Here is a 20,142-nt window from a genome sequence, read left to right as displayed (position 1 = left end):
GGTTGACATGCAAGACATTTCCATTACATCTCTGCTGACTAATTCTACGCGGCTTCCCAACATCTTGAGGCGCGGTGGTATTAACTTCCTTTTGATCCAACATCAAGTAGCTGTTTCTCTTTAGTTAACTTAAGATCGTACATGCTTTGATGGATATTGCAATTGCTGCAGCTTCACCACGAGCTTCTCAAAACTTTCTGGTATTGTAATGTGGCAGAAATGATGTGTAATGCGGTCAAAATGAATTGTTATGTTTACGATCACTTGGGTGGTGGAGGATTGTTGTTTTGTTTGTGTAATGTGTGTTAATGCGATTAACAAGATAATGATTAAAAATGTAACTTATACTTTCTTCTCATTGAACATGCAATCATTTTGTGGAATAGTAATAATGTCAGCGTAGTAACAACCTATTTTATAGTACACAATGTGAGCGCATTAACTCAGTACAACCCCCTTTTGTTCATCCACGGTATTTCCTTAGAAATTGGACTAATTTGCATGTCGTTGCGCGTTTTCCATAATGAGTTGTCATTTGCACCCAGCAAATTGACTTTGTCTCTGGTGCATGTTACAAGCCTGATCGGGTGCTCTTGGCTTGTTCTCTCTTGCCATGTCCCATCTGTCTCCCCTAATTGTAACACCTCAGTTAGCTCTAGCTCACGACCTTCTCTTTGAGGAAGCTCATGCTGATGCCTTGGAATCATCTGCGCTGCCATGTTCCAGTGAAGTCGAGGTCACCTGTCAAACACTGCACTGTTTGTCAGCGAAGATGGACTAAACATGGAAGGACTCCTGCTGGGAGAAATGTGCCTTTCTGTTCCCATTCCCTGACCCCTGCTGACTGCCCCCCACACCCCCGCCCTTTCCAGCCCACTGACACTCGCACAGCTTGCGGCTGATGTACCAGTGTTCAATCGGGTCAAAGAGGTTCGTCCCTAACAGAAGAAATGTCAAACTGGCTCCTTATTTAGCATCCTTGCCTGCTGAGAGAAGCTCAAAGTACATGTTTGGGTTCACCCTTTTGTTTCGAATTGCCTTCAACTGTGTATATCATTCTGTAATGCCACCATTGCCGCTTTTTCCGACATGTAATCCTCTGCATTTGGCAGAAAAGTAACTGTTGGCCATCACCACATCATCTTCTCCATAAAACTGATTCCTGCCGTTGTGGCATTCCCCAACTGTGTGCTTGTATTTGTTTGTGGTCGTGGGTGTGGCACTCTTGCCAAAGAGTGCTGTGGCTGCAGTGGCAAAGTTGTCTAGAATTTGAGGCTCAGCGTTGGTGAATTTGTGTTTGTGAAACCTTCCTGACCCACTCCCTCTGCTGTTAGAATGTGCTACATTTCTTTTGATTGTCTTGAGTCTGCAGTGCATCCTTGGAGATTCCACAGGAAGATGCATTTAACACGGTTTTCAGAACTGAATAAATTAAACATGTCAGGCCAGTAAAGTTGCGTAGTAGTGAAGCTGCTTGACTTTAATTGAACTGACACAAATGTCAAGGTTGAGCACTGCATTTAATGTAAATGTAATCCATCCGCCTACAGTTTGGGTCACATCACTTCTTTCAGCGCAAAGTTTATTTTAAAACTTTCTCTCTCTCTCTTTCTGTTTCTCTACAGCCGCGCAATCAAGACCAATCAGGACCTGCTTTCAGAAACACCCTGGACAAATATCTTCTATGATGACTTCTGGGGCACCTTGCTCACACACAGTGGCAGCCATAAGTCCTACCGCCCCCTCTGCACGCTCTCCTTCCGCCTCAATCATGCTGCCGGTGGGCTGGATCCTTGGGGTTACCACCTGGTGAACGTGGCCCTCCACGGGGCGGTGACTGGCCTTTTTACCCGGCTGGCTCACCTTCTGCTTGGAGGAGGCTTATGGAGCCTCCTGGCCGGCCTGCTATTCGCCTCCCACCCCATCCACACCGAGGCGGTGGCGGGTGTTGTGGGCCGAGCTGATGAAGGCGCTGCCTTGTTCTTCTTGCTGTCCCTGCTGTGTTACATTCGTTACTGTAAGCTGCAGGGCAACGCTGGACCACTGCGGCTTGTGGCTTGGTTCCTTGGCAGTCTGAGCTGTGCTGCATGCAGTATGCTGTGGAAGGAGCTGGGAGTGACCGTGCTGGCCTTATCGGCGCTCTATGAAATCTGTGTCTTGCACAGGCTCAAACTGCGACAGATTCTCATACTTCTGTATAAGGTAAACATGTTCTCCTTTGTTACTCTGCTTACTCACAATGTCTGATTTCATGTACATGAAAACAAACAAACATTTGCGTAGGTTTGAAACAGAATTGCGATAAAACATTATTATTGCAATTCATCATTTTAGCTTACAGTAAAAGCATAAAAAAATTTATATTAATATTATGATTATCCATTGTCCACCCACTTCATTGGATAGTAAACTGTTTAGTATTTGTGGACAGACGACTCAGTTACTAATTTGGCTTCAAATTGTGTCTGACTGAGCTTTGTCATATATATTTTTGTTCTTGAGAAATGACTCTCAGATTAACATGTTGTCTGTTGAAGGTCATAACTTCCTTGCCTTTATTCCCCGATGACTGTGAAACCGTATTGCGTTCCAATGACTAATGGAAGCATTAGACCTGTGATTAATGTAGTGATTCATGTGTAATCCCTTGAGCCAGCCTATGCATGTTATCGCAATATATTTACAATAATCGAGTGTTTTCCTATGATGATGAGCTGGTGAAATGAAGAGATATTGTCTTGAAGCACCTGATCATCACGCCACCGTTATCCCAGCAGCACCTGTCAGGAGTATTTATTGTTGTCTGTCTGATCTTTGTGACGGCCACGCTTTGCTACGCGTCGTAACGAAATGCAGTGAGACGTGTGCATAACTGGCACTAAGGTGTTCTTGAGGAGCTAGTATACAGTAAATATGCATGTCTGGCATGCACAAGCAAAGAACACAAAATGTAATGCACCGAGCAGAGATTATCATGGAGGAAATATTTTAGTTGGAAAGCAATCAACATTCTTTGTTTCACTGCTCTCTCTGCATAGTGTGGAAACAAAGATGCTCCCTGCTGACTCATCTCATGACTGAAGTGCAATTTGTCTTTGTGTGTCCTCGGGAGGGTAGTCTAGGGGAGTTTTTTTTTTAACCTTCTTTGGAAAAAAATGCAAGCAGTTTAATTTCTGTAGAGGATCAGGCACTTTTTTTTTGCTGTTGTGGTTCAATCATTTGATAAGGTCCCCCAAGACAGATTGATCTTCCTGCGCTGATATTGCCGTTTGAGTTAGAAAGATTGTGTTGCAGTTGGGAGTGTTTCCACCCAAAGAAAAACCACGTAGTATGTTTACAACCGAAGGAGAGATTGTGAAACACTGTGTGACTCTTTCACCTTGGGTATGCGTGTCATCGTGTCTGAACTTGGTGCAGACTCAAAAGGCAACTTGAACAAAAGAAAATGTCATGCGTAACATCATAGAGGAAAAGTGAGGTTACAGCTCACAGCGGGTAACTTTGCTGTGAGATAAATAAGGAACCGTGTGGCTTGTCAGATACTTTTGGAATCAACTGCTTCTCAACTTTAAACCAATTGTGACAGTTACGTTTTCTTCAAGTTTTGCTTTGGTCTAACATTTGTCATTATGAAAACGTGTTATTTCTCTACATCACACATCATTTAAAAAGAAGTCTAAACAGAGAGCTGTCATCGTCTCCAAAGTGGCTTTCTTTACTGCCTTTCTTCTCCCATGTAGGACACTAACTTATAAAAGCAAACGTATCAACGAGAAAATTGCATTGGAACATTTATGACCTGTAATGAGATTCACTACAAAACTTTTTTTTTTGCCCCCTGAGTGGATTGAGCTCTTTTTTTCTTGTCAGACTGCAGCGTCTGGCTGGATGCGTGACTGACAGACCGCAGTGATTTGGCACTGTTTTTTATTACACCGCTCCGCACTCTGCTGAAGCAGTTTCACATTTAACTCTGCGAATGGTAGAAGGGGTCTGTTTATCTGATTATGTCTCCCAGTCAATTATAGTAGCGGTTTTTATCAACGGCAAATCTTTCATTGGACCGTCGCTTCTGTAATGTAAATATTTTGAGATCATTATTCTATCGCCCCTTTCGCGCTGCATCTCAAAGCCATCAGTTTTTTTTTCCCCCCCAGCAAGCATCCTGTGTGGAAAGCAATCTGTAAAATTTGGAATAGGATTGTGGACACCCAACAGTCACGTCCCCCTAACTTTTCTGTTGAAAGGCATTTTCACCGTCCGACTAATATTTCATAGGGCACACCAGCCAATGGCAGAAAGATGAGCCATTCTTACACAGTAACAATTTGGAACAGAAATTGTCGAGATACTTTTGGAGCAGGTCTATTTTACATTACATTTTACATTAGTGTTGTCAAACAAATTTTCCATAATTGATCGCGATTAATCCTATTTTTCAACAAAAATCTTCTTGGAAGCTTGGAACTGGCATTACCTTGTGTAAAATCTAATCTAAAATAAGAATTAAAAGTGAAGAATGTTCTAAAAGCTTTCTTTGCTTCTTCAATCTGATTTCTCTCTCTCTCTCCCCCTCTCTCTATGTAAAATAAAAATATATATGTTGGAAAAAATATAATTTCCTTGGTATTTTCTGCAATGGGAAGTTGCATACAATAATATTTCAAATAAATCAGACGTTTAATAAATTGTAAATTTTCCTAAAATAATGGCAAGGCCAATGTAATTTTTTTCAAAAGGTTTTTTCAAACGTAAAGTAAACCCTAATACCTGACAGGCTGATAAGGTACAACTTAATTGTTATTAATTGCTTCTAATTAACTCTTATCTTGTGATTTAGCACAAGCAGTCTTGCTGTTGCCTGTGTAAGGCTTCAGCTCGCATCGGTTTCTCTGCTCTCCATGTACCCTCTCTATGTATTATTAAATCAAATGACGTGTGATTGTGATTAATTAAAGCTTAACCGTGTGCTGAGTTTCTTGCAGACTAAGACTTCATAGCATGTGAGTGTGCCCTTCTCCATGTTTGTCCACAATTTATGTGGAAAAACATGCATTTACTCAATTAATTCCCGTCCACCAAAACGTGTTCCGAATGGTGGAAGCATTACGATGAGATCATACAATGTTCTTTCCATTACATATTGAAATATATTTATCTGTTTTATTGCTGATGATGAGTGATGATAAAATGCGACCTAACCTAACAATACACTCTGATGATGGGTAAAGCAAGACCTGATTTGACAGTCCTCTTTTCCTGATGAGGTGCAGTACATGCCTGAGGGGCTGACATTCCTGTGATGAGAACTCTTTGAAAACATAATATATGAAATCTGATGCTTTGAAAGTAGAACCTGGATGGAGAACAATGACGTTGGTGATGTCATGTCATCAGAAAAATCTATTAGTGCATCTCACCATTTCTCATCAGTGAAAGTGGAGAAGTTGGTCTGAGGACACTTTTGTCTGTCTGCTGACCGAGACTCCAAAAAATAATTTCAAACTCTGGGACCAGACCCAACTGGCCTTCAGTGAATGTCAAACTGACATGCTTTATCTGTTCACACCTCCCGTTTTCTGTTCACACTTTGGCTGTTAGTACAAGGTCACAGCTTGAGGCGCGTGTGGCGTGTGCGTGTGTGTGAATTTATGTGTGTGATCGGCAACAGACTGAGGTTACCTGGACTGAGGGACGAGAGCATTTTCCATTTTATTTGGCTTCATGGCTTATTGACACTTATTACAAGGACTAGCCTCTACCAAGGGTCGCTATGAGAGAAGAAAAAGACCAGGAGTTATGTAATATAACCAGACTCATATTTTTGATATTATGTTTCTGCTTGACTAATAACAGTGGTTAACGTATTTGTAGCCGTGTGTTTCAGTTGAATTGGCGAATGTTCATTAGTAAAATAATGGATTTATGATGTATGAAAGTTTGACCTTGCAGATGACCTGTTTTTCATTTTTTTTTTCTATCGATAGCAAAAGTTTTACAATGCAGAAAATCCAAAGTCATCCAGTATCCTTGAATAATTTTTGTTCATTATATATAATGTTTCATTGTAAGTAATTACAGGAACAGTATTACTATTTACATCTTCCATCGCTGCTGGCTGAAATATTTTCAAAAGCACTGACCTGAATTTGAAACTTTGTATGAATTTGTAAAATATGGTATAGATTTATTTCAAATAATTTTGTTTTCCTTTAATAGTGTGTGTTTTGGAAGCGCAATTTTCATTTGTAAAAAGTAGATCTGGTAGAGTACATTTTACTCTAATTTAATTTTTTTTTATTTTACTCTCAAATTTTACTGTTTACTGGGACCAAATATAGCCTTTTTAGAGTAAAATGTACAATGTCTCTCTCTCTCTCTCTCTCTCTCTCTCTCTCTCTCTCTCTCTCTCTCTCGAGCCAGCCTGTGCATGCTATCGCAATATATTTACAATAATCGAGTGTTTCCCTATGATGATGAGCTGGTGAAATGAAGAGATATTGTTTTGAAGCACCTGATCATCACGCCACCGTTATCCCAGCAGCACCTGTCAGGAGTATTTATTGTTGTCTGTCTGATCTTTGTGACGGCCACGCTTTGCTACGCGTCGTAACGAAATGCAGTGAGACGTGTGCATAACTGGCACTAAGGTGTTCTTGAGGAGCTAGTATACAGTAAATATGCATGTCTGGCATGCACAAGCAAAGAACACAAAATGTAATGCACCGAGCAGCGATTATCATGGAGGAAATATTTTAGTTGGAAAGCAATCAACATTCTTTGTTTCACTGCTCTCTCTGCATAGTGTGGAAACAAAGATGCTCCCTGCTGACATCTCATGATTGAAGTGCAATTTCACTTTGTGTGTCCTCGGGAGGGTAGTCCAGGGGAGTTTTTTTTTTTTTTTAACCTTCTTTGAAAAAAAATGCAAGTAGTTTAATTTCTGTAGTGGATCAGGCACTTTTTTTGTTGCTGTTGTGGTGTATATATCAAGGACCAATTCATAATCAAATCTCACAAAAGTTAGACCCTCTAATAAGGAGCAGGTTTTGTTCCATGCTCTTCAAATATTAAAGAAACACGAGAGGCAACGGGGGGGAAGAAATCTGACGTTACATGTACACAAACTATGACATCCCCACGTAATGTTTTGGATGAGGTAAAAGGAATTATAGCCCACAAAGCCATTATGTTCTTACCTGAGGCTCCACAGATGCTCTTTCATGCTCCGATGGCTTCAACCAGTGTGATAGATTGGGCTCAGTAAGCGACCCCTGGCCTCAGCCACCTGCTTCCTCCATGGAGACACACTCCACTGCTTCTGTTTGTGAGAGAAAGATGGGACGCATAATGGAAACTCATAAATGGAAAAACAAAAGTGGACTTTGCTTGTACCGAATGGATATGGAAGTGAATCTCTTTCCAATGAGTTCATGCGGAATTATTTCCACTGGCAGTGGATCGAAGGGCTCTTTGGACCTGTGAATGTCATAGCGTTGCAGCAAGTGCAACCACTGCAGTGGAAAGTGGCTTGAGCTTGCCAAAGCACTCGACTTTGCCACTTCAAATCCAGGGACAAAAACTCTGAAATATCAAATAAAAACAATGCTAGGTTTGAAATAATTCACATTGTTGCAGCTGTGGTCTTTTTATAGCCAGCCTGTTTGAGAATCAATTGCGTTGGGTTATGTAGGACCTCAGCCATAGAATGGAACATCCCTCATCACCAATGTCCCACAACACTAATCCATCGCTTGTCTGGTTTTTGTTTTTCCATATAATCTTCCACGGGAGATAATTGACTCCCAGTCCCACACAATCAGAAAACCAATTACTCGAATTGAGCCACACTTTAACGTGATATTTGTCTTAACTCTTTTCCGTAAAGGTTGAATGAAGGCACTTTTTCTTGTTTGTTGAAAATGTTTCACTTTGAATCCAACAGGATTCTTCACTTCTAAATTGTTTCAATGTGAGTTCGCCATATTTATGTTTCGGTGCGTGTGTCGCCTTGGGATGGTCCCCTCTTGTTAAAGTTGAAACATGTTCAGCAAACATGGAGTCCAGTTGATCCTTTCAACTTTTGCGTCTTACAAAGCCCTGCATGACTGAGGATCTGAACAGATTCTTGGTCCTCACTCAGCGCAGTCAGTTTTCAAAATTTGGCTCATTCCACCTTTTTTGTCTCACGATGTCACTGATCCAGCCTTGGCAGCAATACATTTCAAATGACCAGTTTCTATAAAAGTGTCAGGCTGAAATAGTTTGGCGTGCTATTTTCTTTCTGAACAAATCTCAGTTCTGTTTGGATTATATTTGTTCATTTTGTTTCATGTGATTAATGAACATTGTCCTCTGGGAAAGACTGCTTCAATTCATTTGTTGATATGTTGAATTTGACTCTTACGATAAATATACTTATTAAGGCTGAGTTACAGCACTTTTGACAAGTTAATTGTTTAATTCTCTGCAGATGTCCACATTCAGAAAAGAAACAAGCAAGCACCCGTGATCTCTAAATTTCCATTCCGATTTTCCTGATTGACAAATTATGAGGACACTGAACAGGAGCAGTTGTCTCTTCTAAATAAGGGGAAGATAAACAAGAATTCTTACGATTACATTTCATGTACCACTCTATGTCATCCCGTTTGAAAAGGTTGCTGAACGCTGAGCGGTCCAGCTACCTCATTAAGTTGGTGCTGTGCTGCAGTGCTGGAGCAGCGCAGCACAAATTCCCAGTGTGAAGGCTGCTGGAAAGGACCTCTGCTCTTCCCAGTAGTGGTCTTGTCAAGCATTGTTGACTCTCGCAGAAAAGTAGAGAGGGAATAACGGGAAGCAGGTCGTTTATGTGATCCAAAAATTAAATACGCCTGATTGTCTTTTTTTTTTTTTTTTGCTTTGTTTTATTGCTCAATTTAACCCTGACTAATGTCTACGCTCTATTTCAGTCGTTCCCAACCTTTTGTATTGTGTCATATTTAATTCTCAGTCATTATCTTCTTTTTAACTCAAATTCAGCACAATTATTATGCGATAAAAATAGGGAATAAACATAATAGGAAACAAAAAAAATATGAGCTCCTTCGAATAAGTAAATCAGAACCAAAACACATAAAAAAAATATTCAGACCCAATATAGCAATTTTACTTTGTTTTCATCTGTCATCTGAGTTTGGTGCAGCTGTGCCACAGATTATTGTCAAGAAGTTGCAGCATACAAATGCCATTTTATTGACCGGTTTATGAAATGACTGAGAATAGTTACATATGCATCCATTATCTGAGCCTCTTCACAAGCACGCTGGAGCCCATCGCAGCCATTTCCAGGCAGTAGGCGAAGTACTCCCAGGACTGGTTGCCAACCAATCACAAAAAATGATGAAAAAGCATCCACGCTCACAAACGAGAGGCAAGAGAAGGACCTAAATGCCAAAACAGTGTGGGTTGAATAGTCAAAACAAAATGTTTATTTTGGAAGTCTGGTGCAACGGAGGTGGAGTGGAGTCCCAACAGGGCGACAAGCGGGTCACAGGTGCACGGCTCAAATGATGAGGCTGGCAGGCAGGCAGCGAATATTCACTGACATAGTGGAGACAACCGTGGTCAAGGAAAAGCCAATATCAAATAAATCTGAGTCGGCGTTGTGAGTCAAAATGCACGATAGCCACAAACCTGGTAAATGATCTGGTGATGTGTTGGCGTCTCGGTGCTTCTTTAATAGCTGCAGTGATTAGGAGGATGGAATTCACCTGCTGGCAACTCCAACACACCGAACCTGCAAGGTTTCCAGGCACATAGACACATACACACACACACACACACTTACAGCACACCTGACACACTTATGTGCAATTCAAGGTGTCCTGTCAACCAAGCATGCATGTTTTTCGAATGTGAGATACCGGAGTACCCGGAGCAAACTCATGCAGGAAGGCCGGAGCTGCAATCAAACCCTGCAGCTCTGCACTGTGAGGCCATCGTACTAACCAGTCGTCCACCATATGACGTATAATTGCGTCATGACGTTGTCTGTGCGTCGCTGTTTTATTCAGGTTATTTGAATTGTGTGTGTGTTTTGTTTATTTGAGGGGAGGGGGGGGGGTTAACGTTTCACCTCAAGCCTTGTAAACAGGTTAGTTCAGATGACTTAGAAATTGGAATTTTGACCTTAACTCAAATATTGACTGCGCGTAAACATACTTAGTGTTTCCACATACGCTTTAATGTGCTCGCATAGCCGTACCCTGGTTGGGAAACAGTGCTCTATTGGTCGTAATTGTATTTTCTAAATAAAAATGGATTCAAAATGCTAGCACTTTATTAGCCAAAATGAAACAAAGTCCAGCTGAGTGGTCCACATCAATGTAGTGCTCAGATAAAATAATTTCAGCCAAAGCATAGCTGGTTTGATACAATAACAGAACATACTGAACAGAACATACACGCAATGTTCTTTTATTTAATGATGAAGCCATAATGGTTCTCGCAATGATGAGTGTAATTGTAGTCATGGGTTGATTAACAAAATGTATTCCAGGAGTGACCGAGTGTGCTTGAGTGCTAACCCTCCTTGTGAATGAGCTTGTCTGCATTTGTTTCCTTCCCAGATTTTGTGGCACGCATAAAATCTACACACTATTGCGTCATTCAGATGGCCACAGGCTCAACAGTAAAGACATTGCAAATTCAAATATTCTAATATCCCCCCACTGGCTGGGGAACAAATGGGTCGACAAAAACGCAACCAAAGTTTGAAAGCAAATTTCATGATGAGAAAACAAGATGAGCACAATAACAACATGATGGAGCAATTTGGTGCCTTCCAGATACTTTTCTTGTGCACTCAGTCATGAAAAATGTGAAAGGACTGTGAGTGATGTCATGGTGATATTTGGTGGCACAAAACGAGGCTGCAGATCCATTAGAGCGTTTCCACCTTACTGCCTTCAGATGGCCGCAGGGCTCATACAATATCTATAAAGCGTTCCTCCAAACCACCTGCATTGTAAATCAGTGTAGTCTGCTTTATCGACATTCACGAGACAGAATTATAATAGTCTTTGAATTAAATGCGAGCAATGAATGAATCAAGTTCTTTCTATTTGCTCTTAGTTGCACTAAGTTAGTTCCACTTTTTTTGTCAGTAAACAATTTGAATGTGTGGACACTGGACAGAATCGCTGGCCTTCACCCAGTGCTCGTGTCTTTATTGTGCACATTGCACTGATTATCACAGCGGTAGAACAAAAGCACACAGGGCTTGTCTACACATAAGTAGTGGAAAGAATCCTCCTCCACAAAAGGTGGGGAATTTTGAAGGGCAATGAATTTCCTGTGTGTTAGCCTTTCTTAAATTGTTCTTTTTGTTTTCATGATCAACCTTTGCTCTTGTGAATAAACTCGTATAGAACTTGTGATGGTGGATCTTGGGCCGTGTGCCAGCAGACATCATTGTGGTGTAATGATGTGATATAATATTAATGATCCGTATTGTATCTTCGTGAATGACTGTCTTCTCTGCTTGATGTAGGGATGTCAAACTAATTTTCTCTGCGAGCCACACTGCAGTTACAATTTCCCTTGGAGGGCCTTTTTGACAAAATGTTTAATGAACTCCTCAAATTATTTACATACATGTATATGGTGCGCAACAAAAGGATGGCTAACAAATTTTGAAATCAAAAGATAAAAATAATGATATTTGTAACTATTGTTGTAGTTACTGTAATAAGGGGCTTGGTAACAAGAAAATGCTTGTGATATCAATAATATGTAGTACATGTGAAAATTTGAAATGTTGGTGCCAATTTTAGCAAGCTTCTTAGAATATGAAACTTGATTTGTTTTCGTGGGCCAAATAAAATAATATGGTGGGCCAGATCTGACCCTCCAGGCCTTGAGTTTGACACCTGTGAACTTATTTGCTCTACCAACAGCGTGAGAGACGCACATGCAACAAAAATGAAGACTCATTTCAAAGCTTTGTTCGAGAGCAAGGGTCATGTTAGTAATATTTGTTTTATAAAATGTTTTAATTTCAATATTAAAAGAGATGTTTATTCAAGCAACGTGATAATGTCTATTAATGAGGTTATTCGTTATTTTCTGAAATCAGATATGTGCTAATGTAGTATTAAATCCACTTGTATATGTGAATATTATTTAGTCTGGGATTAAAAAGAAATATGTTCACAGATTTGAATAACATTTTTGTCCATGTGTGAACACCTATACCGAAAGTTACGTGGAACTAAGAAGCAAAAGCAACAACTCTTGTTCTACATTTTTTTGTTTTAAATCAGCAAACTTTGTACAGTCCAAAATTGAATTGGCTCACAAAAAGCGATACTATTAATTGGATGTGTTCTACTGTCAAATAAAGACTATACTAAATATACCATGTAAAATCGGATAAATGTATCATGTAATCTATTTAAAGTAGACAAAGCAAAAAATAATGTTTTTTTTTTTCCATCACAGGCTCTGAAAACTGGTTTCCAAAGTCTCCACCCTGACCAGAGTTTTCTAAATGCTCACTTTCCTGTGCTCTTAAATGCAGTTTGCATACGAAAAAAAAATGTTAGGTTTTAAAATGACTTCTGTTTGAGTGGACCTGGCCTTAGCTTCATATTTTGAGGGACTCTTTTGAAATATATTGCATCGCTTCAAATTGAATAACAAAAGATTTTGCAGAGTGGGCAGGGGCGTCTGTCAACTTGTGAAGTATAAATCCATACAGGCGGAGAAACGCTGCAATGACTAAATGCCAATAACACCACATTGATCAAATATTTTACCGCCCTCCAGCAAGAATGACACAGCACAACTTGTACTTGACAAATAAAACATTTTATTTGACTACTTTGATATTGCCATGTAAAGAATACATATGTGGTTTCACCTTCATGGCCCCACACAGAAGGGAGCCCCACTTGCTTAAAAGGAGCACCACCAAGAGGAGACATAACAAATCATGGTGCCAGCACATCTGGGAGCTCTTCTCCAATCCGCAGATTGCGCGGTACTCTGTAGCCAAAACGGTGCAGAAGTAAGTTATCACGTCTTGATGTGTGGCCAAGGTGGCATGGAAGACATGTCGTCTCACAAAGTGCCCTGCTACCACAATTTGAAATATTTCTTAACTCGTCTTTGATCTTCTATGCTGATTTTGTGTCGTCGAGCTTTATTTTTTGCTCTGTGTGGCCACCTTCGGTTTACCATCCCAGACTGAACTGCAAATTAAAGCACTTCAATATGCTCTGGGCATTACTTTTATGATCCTATAATGGTTTGGTGATGAATATCATGTGTGTTGTTGGTCATCTTAATCTACAACAAATGTGACGGTGTTACTGAAAACAACCATTACCCATCCAAAATGACACAGCAGAGTAATTTTATCTATGCAGGATGTGACATCGCCCTATAATCTGTCTGCCTGGCCTTGTTACGCTGCTTCGTGCGTGTTTTGAGGAGCTTACATGCGCTCTAAAACCGGCAGTCCTGGCCTCATCTCCCGAAAGCTTAGTAATGATGTGGAACGGTGCACGGAAAGAGCAGAATGTAGTTTGGAACATGGCAACGCAGCCTTTTGGAAGCCAAAACATAAACAGTGTACTTTTATTGTCCTCTAAGGGCTCAGTGTCCATGCATTGTGTTTGCTTTTGGTTCTGTGATGCGCCCGATTTATCATGGAAGTCAGTCCGAGTGTCGCAGTCAAGATAAAACTCTTCTCAGAAACACTCCCCTACATCATCTTATCATAGCTGATTTGCAGCTTGGTTACGTCTTCTAGGCTCTCACTGGACAAATAAATATGGGAACAGAGAGAACGGATATTGTGAACTGTCCGCTCATTGTTAAAGACATTAATATGGTTTGAACGCACTAACAATATTTTTAAAATGTTAAGAGCGCTCAGACTAGTTATTTTATTTTTGGTAATGTCCCCGTCATGTCATGTCAACTTCCACACCGTTTATCCGCTACAGGGTCGCGGGTGGGGGTCTATCAGGTCTATCAGGGTTTCCTGATGGGTTCACACAGGTTAAAAGCTTTGATCACAACCAGTGTCAGCCAGGTCTTCTGTGTTGTTTGACCCTCTGACCAATCCCACCGTGTGGTCCAACAGTCATGCTCTTGACTTTTGGTAAACTAAGCTTGAAGGGCTTTATAAGGTCGTCTTCCTTTCTACAACTACAAGCGCTGTGCAGTTTTATCTTAACTACGTGATAAGGTGAGACGATGAATGATTTATTACTGCCAGAGTTTCAAGCTGCTAAATTGGAATCTGATTTCGACAAGAAGCAGGCTAGTCTGAGATTTTTATCTGAACTGTGCCATTGTGAAAAAATCTTGCATCTGTACAATTTTGTTGGGTAGTTTAACAGATCCAAGAAATGATTTTTGGACAACTTTCTACCTCTTGTCTGCCTAATGTGTCCTCCACACAGATTTTTGGGTGCACAGAACAAAGGTCACAGTTTTGTTTTTTTCCCATGTGGTCAACTTATAATTGGAATGTGGTTGTTTCGTATGGTCAACGCATCTATGGTATCAAACAAGTGGATGGTGGACTGGATTTATTATAGTCATCCGCAACAGTGCTTTTGCAGTTGCATGACGATCCAACAATGTAGAAATAAACCACCTTAAGAGTCAGGATTTATCTCCTATTTTTTTTTTTCAAATCATTGTTCTGTAGTAACCGACAGGATGGTAGAGAAAATTTCTCATGCCAGTATTCAATTAATTTGGTGGGTACTTGGCGGGATACATTGTGGTTGTAAAGTAGTGTTGATCAAGCTACAAATCATACGACAATAAATTAAGTTTCACTACCCTGAATTTTCCCACCAGAGTTCCGCTACAATAGTAATCAAATAACAAAAGATATCAATATCATCATTAGGCACCTATTGAAATGGAGTGCACCAATTTAATTTTGTAGAGAAAATAACCAGCACAAATAATACTTCTGGGAAACATAACCCAAATTTACTTTCCAGCTTCATGTGTGTCATCTCTTTTTTTCTGACCTCTTCTGTCTAATTTCCATTAAACGAGCAGTTTTCTTCTATTGCTGCCAAAAAACATTTTTCTACCTTGCGCAACCTTCACTGTTGATGTTTCCTAACTGAGTCTAGAATCTGCCTAGATTACATGACACTCATTGTTTGTACTTTGGGAAATACCTGAATTTCTCCTGAAATTTGTGTTACATGTCTTGGATGTTGACCAAAGCTTCCTTTTGGGGTTGCACAGTAAACATGGAAATACATTTTGCTCGAAGTCTTCTGTTCTGTGAGCGCTCAAACGTGACATGATTATGTTAAGTTATGGCCATGGAGATTCTCAAGATGTACATATTGAGTCTCTGCACCCTTTTCTGCCATTATCTCTTTCTTCCCCGCTCCGTTATCATCTTTTTATGCATCGTCTGGGGTGGCAGTCAGCAGGAGGATAGCTAAACAACGTCAAACGTAACAAATGCATTTAAGGTTTACAACTTCCCAGACAAACTGCAGCAGCTTCTGTAGGGTTTACTGCATTACCTGATCATAAAAGTAGCTTTACAACTGAAAAGCTATTTAAATGTTGAAAATGCTGACGTTACTGCCACGCTACTGAGAGATTTTGTAACGGGCTACTTGTAAAGGTGCTACTGCTCAACACTGTTGTAAAGGCAATCGTTTTGATCCAGCTTTTGGAGTGGATCCCATTAAAATGCCGGTGGATCTCACATTGTGGTTCGTGAGCGTGCATGTTCAACTTAAACTATGACTGTAACGGCAGCCAACAATTCACTTAAATCCAGATCTCGGGTATCACTTTTTGTAAACCTCGATCCAGATGTTGCTAATCCGCAACACGTAGTGTAGTATAGATGTGAAACCTTTGGGCTCTTATCTTGTCTTGACTGCAAGCAATGACGTTTTTACACCTACACAACGTTTTTTGTTTGTTGTTACAAGCTACCACAGATAAGAGGAAAATAACAGATTGACCGAGGCTTTGTGGTTCTCGGACCACAAGTTGAATGCTTTCTTGATCCAGCAGTAAAGGAGCAATGACACGTGGGTTGCAGAGTCATCCATCAAATACTTGGAGGGATTTAGTCAGTCGAGTGGTCTTGGGGAATTGTGAGTTGAACGTCTGCAGCACCCCAAGCTCATTTTCCCTCTGCTACAAGTCTATTATTGTGAGAAAGGAGCATGATGGAAGAGGCTGCGAAGACAATTGATCTGAGTGATGATGAAGAGGATTGGGCAGGTCAGACATACCTCATCGTCTCGTAGAGTTCTGTCTGAGCTGTAAGGGCTCGTTTTGGTAGGCTGTCTTTTATGTGATGTATTGGTATTAAAAAGGTGCTACAGAGACCCAGTTTGTGCACTCAGAGAATACCTCGCTCTAATTAATTAAATTTGTGGGCATTTTGAGAAAAGAACTTTGGGATTGATTTCACTTCTTAGTCATTTCAATGTAATTCAATGCTCATGCTGCGGTTTCTGTAATTAGGCCGATTTGCATATCAAGGATATTTTATTCACACGCCTTACAATGGCTAAATTGTTTAAATTCTGAACTAATTCTGAGAAAATATGTGCTCACGGGGTGTGCTATAATAGATTATAGACTAAGAGACAGAAGACCGAACTGCCTTTGTTCTTTCGAAAAATAGAGCTTAAGACATGATCTTAATTTGAAAATCTGCGATCAAACAGGTGGACGTTTGTGCCGCATGCATACTATGCATACTTTTATGATAGATGGGGATGTGGCAAATTGAAAATGTTTCTCCTCCAGCCATTGTATGCAAATTTTGCACATGAGGACTGAACAACCTTTAGGCCACAGAAGTGTCACGAGAGCCTCAAGAAGAGCCGTGTAAATCCCTCTAGATCCCCCTCAAGCAATGATTGGGGTGTAATAACAGCCAGCAAGACTCCCCACTAAAGTCTGCGCCGAGTTTAACCACTGGGCCTCACCGACCACTTCAATGCACTTCCTGTATTTTTCGGAGCCCCTGCTTGAGTTAGAAAAGTGGTCCGACTTGCTCTTTTTCATCTTTTGTCTCCGTCAGGCATTCCTCGTGGTGTTGTACCATTAATGTTCGGAATGGATATGTTTCTATTTGAGCTGTCATGCTGTGTTTTTGGCAATGACTCAAATTACAGAGAACTGTATTTTATGGCATGGTCTTCCAAAAAGCGAATTATATCACATTGTGTTTTAAAGTACAATTTCACGTGCTGCATCTATTTGATATAACCACATATTGCAGAAAGAACAAGCAGAGGTATTTTGGTTATTCAATAAATGTCTTTGTCTACCAGTTATTTTTACCTGAGTCATCGTAAACCATATTATGACGGTACAACAGTTAAAAAATGGCCCGGATATTCACAGATTTTCCTCCTGTGTTTCGAGTTCAATTTCCTGTGGTCTTCATTTTGGTTTCCGTCTCTTTGCATTGGCAGTGATGATGAGCAGATAGCAGAAATTCTTCTATCAGATATGCACTTTCATTCTGTTTGTGTTACGTGGTCTTAGATCTTAGAGGAAATCAATGTCTCCCAAACTTTTGTGAGGCTTTTTTTTTTATCCTACGGATACACATCAGGTTCAGAGGTAATCTGAGACTGGTCTGTACATGCATCTGTGCTGCATTTGGCAAGGCTTTAAATTGGAGAAAGTTACCCAAATGATCACAGTGCACATTTTTCAGGCTGTTTTCTGTATTCCTCAAGGAGTCGTAACTATAAATCTGAAATTCGAAATGGATGGGTTACGTATCACATCATTGTTTAAATAAGCAAGAATGTACAAGTTAATCTTGCTTAAATCAATTGAGTTAAATTGTGTGCGTTTATTCAACTGGTGTTGTTAAGGAACTAGCAAAAAAACAAACTTTGTGATTCAATTTGTGTCCTCCAATTCACATATTGACTCTTGACACTACTAATCATCATGATCTTATTTTCTTCATTTAAGTGATGAAAAGTCAGGCATCCCTTTTGTGAATCTTCCAAACCAGAGTCTTCAAAGTGATTAGAAAGTCCAAAATCAAATAATGAACGAATATAATATGACACAAAGCATGTGTTGGTGTTCAAATAGCAGCATACTTTGTGTTACAGCTGCTTTGTTTTCTGTTTGTTTTTGAGCTTTTGTGTTTTTTTTGTCTTTCAGAGAAATAACATCCATCTGCTGCTGAATGTATTTCTGCTGGCAGCATGCGGCGCGCTCCTGTTAGCCTGCCGCTTATACTGGATGGGTAACAAGCCCCCAAACTTCTCCAACTCCGACAACCCGGCAGCTGACTCCCCCTCCCTCCTCACCAGGTCACTGACCTTTTTCTACCTGCCTGCCTTCAACTTTTGGCTTCTCCTCTGCCCCATCACGCTCAGCTTTGATTGGTCCATGGACACTCTACCTTTGGTCAAGAGCCTCGCTGATTGGAGGAATGCTCATACACTCTTCTTCTATTTGGGATTTTTGCTGCTGGCTTGGTATGGTGTGTGGAAGCAGCCAAGAGCCAAGGGCAAGGACAGTAATGGTAAAGCTCATTTGTTTACCAATGGAAAGAACGGGAACAGCAATGGGCACAGTTACCACAATCATGAACATGTGACCAGCTCTTGCGTAACCACTCATATTAATAGTATCCAAAATGGTACCAAAAAGCCCTATGACAGCAGAACCTCGCTCCCCACTACGGAAAGTGTTGTGGTATTCGCCCTCGGCCTTTTAGCTATCCCTTTCCTCCCTGCCACAAACCTCTTTTTCTACGTAGGCTTTGTGATAGCAGAAAGGGTACTCTACATCCCCAGCATGGGATTTTGCCTGCTGGTCGCTGTGGGTTTGAGGTCTCTCTACGTCCGACTGAGAAAGAGGTCCTCTAGGACCTTGTTGGTTTACTGCAGCGCAACCGTGATTTTGCTTTTTGGTGTTAAGACTGTTTGGAGGAATCGGGACTGGGAGAATGAAGAGATGCTCTACAAATCAGGGATTTCGGTCAATCCTGCTAAAGGTAAGTTCCTGTAACAAAGATGTACATGCTAAAGTGAATGCACATGACCGATGCTGCTTCTTTAACAATACACTAAAGAAAAACAATTACATCTGATCATCTCAAGAGTGCCTCTTTAAATGCCCAGTGAAGAAACTCAGATTATTCAATTTGAAATTACTCTTTCCAGACAGGCAGCGGGAGTTGACACACACGTCAAATACCATTAAAGCAAGGGGACGATGAAGCAAAATTCTAAGTACTCAGTAGGAAAACATACGGTAGCTGATTGTAAAAGACTGTTCTGTTTGACTTTCTTTGTACAGTTATCGCTTTCATCACGAATTAGTACCAGTCAGCCACTAGCAACCCTGCAAGCTTTTTTTTTTTTAATTTTAGTTTTATTTATTTTCATTTTTTTTAGGTGTGATGTTGGTAACAAGTTGAAAAGAACATATAACATCACATTGTGGAGTCTCGCCCACTGTAGTTCGGCCAAAAATCAAATTAACGCATTATGTCCAGCGCTGCAACCTCGGGAACAAATGTAAATGGATGGAGTGAAAACTGATTAAGGTTGCAAGCTAGTTTTATTTTAATGACAATCACAATGTCTCTAGCTGCTGCTGCTGCTCTAAATAATTCAAAATAAAGCTTTTTCAAAATGTATTTTCTTCATCATTACGCCTCACCACAGAATATGGAAGTTGTTCAATTTGAACTCGGTGCCCTGGAAGGGAACTGAAAATGGCTTACTAAATGCCTCTGCTTCCCAAGGTCTACCTCATTTTTCAAAACATTCAAAGGAATAAAGATGAGTGTTCTTTTTTGCACTCAGCATTCTGCATTTTTTTATGCCACTAGTAGCCCTCTTTCACTTGAAACGACAGGACTGCCATGGCACTACTTTAATAATTGGTGCCTTCAACCGGAATTCAAATATTCAACAGCCCTTACATTGAAGGCCAAAAGGCACAGATTTGTGTCCAAATCGTCGCTCTAATCGTCTCTTAAAAGGGAAGCGGGGCTGCGACTCATGAGTGTTAGCTAATTTCCCTTTCAAATATTGCACCAGAGCTGCAGCATGACAGGCTGTTTGTTTTGGCCAACCATCAACCGAACAGAGC

The 20,142-nt window shown here is 40.5% G+C and overlaps 1 protein-coding gene across 1 annotated transcript in view; it reads left to right on the top strand.

The window, feature by feature from the left end:
- The window catches only part of tmtc2b (transmembrane O-mannosyltransferase targeting cadherins 2b), a 74,621-nt gene that overhangs the window by 32,168 nt on the left and 22,311 nt on the right, over positions 1–20,142 (top strand). Inside the window, exons 2-3 of the mRNA XM_088299072.1 lie at positions 1,626–2,202; positions 18,196–19,036. Of these exons, the coding sequence (XP_088155198.1) occupies positions 1,626–2,202; positions 18,196–19,036 (1,418 nt within the window). The remainder of the gene's footprint in view (positions 1–1,625; positions 2,203–18,195; positions 19,037–20,142) is intronic.

This window comes from Idiotropiscis lumnitzeri, chromosome 6 (assembly GCF_059441095.1).
Source record: "Idiotropiscis lumnitzeri isolate Australia: NSW breed Sydney's pygmy pipehorse chromosome 6, RoL_Ilum_1.0, whole genome shotgun sequence".
Classification (NCBI taxonomy): domain Eukaryota; kingdom Metazoa; phylum Chordata; class Actinopteri; order Syngnathiformes; family Syngnathidae; genus Idiotropiscis; species Idiotropiscis lumnitzeri.
This window is presented reverse-complemented; position numbering and strand designations above follow the sequence as displayed.